The 6,166-nt window shown below is 39.7% G+C and overlaps 1 protein-coding gene across 1 annotated transcript; it reads left to right on the forward strand.

Moving 5' to 3' along the window:
• Positions 1–4,043: 4,043 nt before the first annotated feature.
• LOC114082121 (prostaglandin G/H synthase 2) lies at positions 4,044–5,854 on the forward strand. The gene is given in 2 exon segments (XM_027923519.2): positions 4,044–5,277; positions 5,280–5,854. Coding segments are annotated over 2 exon segments (1,809 nt in total).
• The last annotated feature ends 312 nt before the right edge of the window (positions 5,855–6,166 follow it).

Below are 6,166 nucleotides of genomic sequence, written 5' to 3' on the forward strand. Positions count from 1 at the left end.
ATTGTCTAAATATTTGGATGTGTAAATTTCAACTCAAAAATCTGTTTTAAAATAACTGATTAAACATTTTTCTACTTCCAGTGGAAATAAAAACATGTTTGTGAAAGAACATATACATGTACAACTATTCATAACTTTTTAAATAATTTAATTGACACATGAACATCTTTTTTTAGTTTACTTTTTTAGTTGTAGATAAATGCAAAAGCCTTTATTTTATTTTTTATTTTATGTGGTACTGAGGATTGCACACAGTGCCTCACATGTGCAAGGCAAGCACTCCACCCCTGAGCCACTACCCCAGTCTGACACATGTACATCTTTATTGTACAATATAATAATTTGATACATATATTGACAAAAATGGTGTAATTAGTATCTTGCCTCCTCAAATACTTATCATTTCTAATTGTTGACCACACTTAGTTTCTTCTAGTAAATTTGAATTGTATCATAAATTGTTGTAGGTATACAGTAGAACACCTGAACTAGTCACTCCTACCTGTGTTTGTGGTCATTTTAAAATTTGCCTACAACTACAGTTTTCAAATGTTTAACACTTTCTTTTTACATATTCATATAATGTCAAGCTATTTAGACATAAAGGAAGTGATGCCTGTAATTTCAGCATCTTGGGAGGCTGAGGCAGGAGGATCACTATTCAAATCAAGCCTCAGCAACTTAGCAAGGTCCTAATCAAATTTTAAAGACTTTGTCTCACAATAAAATAAAATAAAATAAAATAATAGAGATAGGGATGTGGCTCAGTGATTAAGTGCCTCTGGGTTCCATCCCTGGTACAAATATAATTAATTAATTAATCAATTAATTAATTAATTAAAATAAATAAACTGCTTACCCACAGAAAAACATGAATGAATATCAAAACACTATTTTGAATAAAAAGTACACATCGAAACGTATATCATGAGGGGCTGGGATTATGCCTCAGTGGTAGAGTGTTCACTTAGTACACGTGAGGAACTGGGTTAAAACCTCAGCACCACATATAGATGAAATAAATATATTGTGTCCACCTACAACTAGAAAATAAATATTTTAAAAAGTGTATATCATGACTTTTTTCAGTCTATAATGTTTCATAAGTGATTAAATTAATATGTTGATCAAAATCAAAGCAGAGTTGCATATGTTCAAGGCAGTTGAGAATTACACAAGATATTTTGTTTTTCATTAGTGAATATGACTCTCATAGTGGGAGTGTTGAATCCTGCAGAAGAGGGACAGTTAACATTTGGATTTGGTTCCAGGTAGAATGTTGGAATGTTCACCTGGTTTTATGTTGTAGCTAGTGGATCCATGGTTACTTTGCAGAGTCCTGTGGTGAACAGATGCCTTGGAGGAGCTGAAATTCACTGTGGAGATTAAATTTAGGCTAAAATATAATGAGCTTAGTGAGGTGGGGCTGGAGTTATTTTTTACAAATAACCTGAGGCCACAACTCAGTTTTAACAACCTCCATAGAAGATGTAGGTAGGCCTACCTATCAACACTTTATTGGTGAGTTTCTTATTTTCACTCAGAATTGCTCCATCAGTTAGAAATTGACTTGTAGGTAAGATGTGAAAAACAGTGTGAAGAGAAGTAAAAACCCCTGCATAGATAAAGAAAAATGCAAACTCATCCACAAGCTGAATGCTGCTTAAAAGAGTGTGAAGGGACTGTCATTCTTAGAGAATGGCAGGATGGAGAGAGTGCTTTTTATTATTCCCAGCCTTATAAATGGTTACAGAAAAATGAAGATCACCAAGTCAATGCTCATGGAGGAATAACCTTCCCTGGTACAAGGATTAAGTGAGGAAATATTCAAATATCAAAGATGTGGTGATAGAGATGTTAAACATACTGACATTCTTTAGAGGTCAGGAAAGTCACCTTACAAGGAGGTTTTTTCAAACCTTCAAAAAAGACAAGTGCTATGCACTGAAGGTTGTGTGGGCTCTCTCTCATCCAGCAAGAAGGTTCACAGAACAGTGTAGAAGAAACTATGGTTGTGAAGTCACTAATCAAGACCTCCAGAGACCAAGCAGGAAGCAGGTCTGATTTTATTGCACAGTTACCATGTATATATACTCAGGCACTAGCTAAGCAGATTACAGGCAGCCACCAATACAATTTCTGGCCAACTATTCATGCAGTGACCAATCGAGGAGTGGGCCATGGAGCAAGAGCAGGGAATGTGACATGGATGAGCAAGAGCCTTCTCATGCCTAGGGATGTGCCTATGGGTAAGTGGTTTGCCACTCACACCTAGCACGAGGGAGTGGTTTGCCACTCAGACGCCCTTAACGTATGTCATGTATGTAGTACTCCTTGCACTTGTCCTCACAGATGGTCTCTAAGACATTACTGTGGCCTTCCTCTACTATGTTTTCTTGAGGTGTCAGGTTGTTCCCATACTTGTGGTCTCTTTCAGATGAGATAATTGTGGTCAGGTGATGCAGGGGTGCATCAACCTCGTGAACTGGAGTTTTGCTACCTTCACATGGGGTCACAGCAGCAAGTATGCTTATAAATAATTGATGCTTGAATTCTCCTTTGATTTGCATTCTTTATCAGAGAGCATTGAGTTATCATGCTCTGGCAGTAAAATCTCATCTATCTGGCAGTAAGATAAATATGGTATATTAAAGAGTTAAAAACTTTCATTCAAAATTAAATTTAATCACACTATGTTCAAGACAGCATTTTGTAATTATTAGTTGTATTAGATGTATAAATCATAATTTATGGTATATGTTCTCTCTGTGACAGAACAGCTGGTCTAATGACCTCATGGGTCTTCTTTGCCTCAGGAGGATTCAAGTTAGTTGCAACTCTGACTTGAGAACATGTTTAGCAGGAGGAAATCTTCAGTCTGTTCTTGAAGTCTGTGGAGGGTCGTTGCTACGAAGTTTATCTTAATAATCTGGCAAAAAAGTGCTCACATTCTGGACTGCTCCCAAGTCTGTTGCTCTTTACTTCCTCACAAAATATTTCAGAAAATCTTCTTTTATAAAGGTATTTATCCTTGAGGGGTTTATTGAGTAAAAGCCATATGGTGATGTGATAATTTTTACAAATCCAGGGTCATTTTCAGGGAGAAATCCCCACATAGATGCATAGGGTACAACACATATATTATGGAACAACATACTAATATCAGGATTGTTAATTCAATGAAATGGGAACAAGCCAGTGCCACCTGAGCCATGATGGAGCCTAATATGAATGGCAAGAATATAAATATTTTGTAAATAATATGCTATTAATTTTTAAATGAATGATTTATAATTTATTTTCTCTCTATATTACAATTATAAAATGCATGATTTCATTAGTAGTTTTAGTAGCCAATGACAATATTGTTTTTCTAGAGTTGTTTTCCCAATGGTCACAACTCCGAAGTTAAAGCAACACTTTCCCCTAAGATTATATGATTGAAGAAAAGAGGGGCAACAGATGTCCTTTAAGTTTAATATTTTTTTAGGGGTCAGCCATTTCTCTATTAATATAATAGTTGAGAATATTAAGACATAACAATATGTGAATTCATTGGTGGTGGATTTCTTTTACTACACGATTACTGCAGGGGAATATTTCTGTTCAAAGGAAACTGGGGAACATCCACGTCACTTTGCCTCATTCCACTGTCTCAGCACATGACTCCTCTCACTGTTAGTGAATGGTCTCTGAAAGTTTCTCTCACATGCTCATAATGTTATTCCCAGAATTGACATGTTTAGGCCTAATGGTGTAAAAGGGCACAGCAGTTTTGAATGCCTGCATGACAGGGGGCACAGTGATGGAAGAGGAGTGTACTTGAATGGGGAAGTTGAATGCAATTTTAGGGGAGGATACTAGAGAGAGCAACCATTTAACTGGAGTTTAAACACCAATGGTGAGTTGTCAAACGACTTGAGCAGTGAGCGTCAGCACTCCCGGGAACTCCGCAGCGGCGCCTCCCGCAGGGCCACCTCCCGACGACAGCCGACTCTACAGCCAAGCTCCGCCAGCCGCGCACCGCCCCGCCCTCGGCCACGATGCTCCAGGCCGCTCTGCTGCTCAGCGCCGCCTTGGCCATCAGCCACGCAGCAAATCCTTGCTGTTCCAACCCATGTCAAAACCAAGGTGTATGTATGAGCACAGGATTTGACCAGTATAAGTGTGACTGTACCAGAACAGGATTCTATGGTGAAAATTGTTCAACACCTGAACTTTTGACCAGAATAAAACGACTTCTGAAGCCCACTCCAAACACAGTCCACTACATACTTACCCACTTCAAGGGGGTCTGGAACATTGTCAATAATATTCCCTTCCTGCGAAATTCAATCATGAGATATGTGCTGACTTCCAGATCACATTTGATTGACAGTCCACCAACTTACAATGTGCACTATGGCTACAAAAACTGGGAAGCCTTCTCTAACCTCTCCTACTATACCAGAGCCCTTCCTCCTGTGGCAGATGACTGCCCAACGCCCATGGGTGTGAAAGGGAAGAAGGGGATTCCTGATTCTAAAGAGGTGTTTGAGAAAGTTCTTCTAAGAAGAAAGTTCATTCCTGACCCCCAAGGCACCAATATGATGTTTGCATTCTTTGCTCAGCACTTCACCCATCAATTTTTTAAGTCAGATCGGAATGGAGGGCCAGCTTTCACCACAGGACTGGGCCACGGGGTGGACCTAAGTCATGTTTATGGTGAAACTCTGGATAGACAACATAAGCTGCGCCTCTTCAAGGATGGAAAACTTAAATATCAGGTGATTGGTGGAGAGGTGTATCCTCCCACAGTCAAAGACACTCAGGTGGAGATGATCTACCCCCCTCACATCCCTGAACACCTTCGGTTTGCTGTGGGGCAGGAGGTCTTTGGTCTAGTGCCTGGTCTGATGAAGTATGCCACAATCTGGCTACGGGAACATGACAGAGTGTGCGATGTGCTTAAACAGGAACATCCAGAGTGGGATGATGAGCGGTTGTTCCAGACGAGCAGACTAATATTAATAGGAGAGACCATTAAAATTGTGATTGAAGACTATGTCCAGCACTTGAGCGGCTATCACTTCAAACTCAAGTTTGACCCAGAGCTGCTTTTCAACCAACAATTCCAGTACCAAAAACGTATTGCTTCTGAGTTTAACACACTTTATCACTGGCATCCCCTTCTGCCTGACACCTTTCAAATTCATGACCAGGAGTACAACTATCAACAGTTTCTCTACAACAACTCCATATTACTGGAACATGGACTTACCCAGTTCGTTGAGTCATTCACCAAATTGCTGGCAGGGTTTCTGGTGGCAGGAATGTGCCATCTGCAGTACAAACAGTGGCCAAGGCCTCAATTGACCACAGCAGAAATATGAAATACCAGTCTTTCAACGAGTACCGCAAACGCTTCAACCTGAAGCCCTACAAATCATTTGAAGAACTTACAGGAGAAAAGGAAATGGCCGCAGAGTTGGAAGCCCTCTATGGTGCCATTGATGCCATGGAGTTCTATCCTGCCCTCCTGGTGGAAAAGCCTCGTCCTGACGCCATCTTTGGTGAGACCATGGTGGAAATTGGAGCACCATTCTCCTTGAAAGGACTTTTGGGTAATCCTATATGTTCTCCTCACTATTGGAAGCCAAGCACTTTTGGAGGAGAAGTGGGCTTTAAGATCATCAACACTGCCTCAATTCAGTCCCTCATCTGCCGTAACATGAAGGGCTGTCCCTTCGTCTCATTCAGTGTTCAGGATCCACTGCTCACCAAGACAGTCACCATCAATGCAAGTGCTTCTCACTCCAGACTAGAAGACATCAATCCCACAGTACTACTGAAAGGGCGTGCAACAGAACTGTAGAAGTCTATTGATCATATTTATTTATTTATGGACCATACCTTTTAACTTAATTATTTAATATTTATATTAAACGCCTTATGTTACTTTCCATCTTCTGTAACAGAAGGCAGCAGTACTCTTATTAGAGAGGAAGGGGTCACACTTGTGGAAATTATTGTGTCACTACTTTTAAAGATTATTTTCTTTCACTTAAGGGGGAAAAACAGTTCATTCTTTTCTTTAGAAAACAATAGGAAGTGACTTTTGACATGTTTTTACTTGAATATCAGTGTATAGTATGTTTTAATAAGAACAAATGCCAAGGTATTTGAA

This window comes from Marmota flaviventris, chromosome 10 (assembly GCF_047511675.1).
Source record: "Marmota flaviventris isolate mMarFla1 chromosome 10, mMarFla1.hap1, whole genome shotgun sequence".
Lineage (NCBI taxonomy): Eukaryota > Metazoa > Chordata > Mammalia > Rodentia > Sciuridae > Marmota > Marmota flaviventris.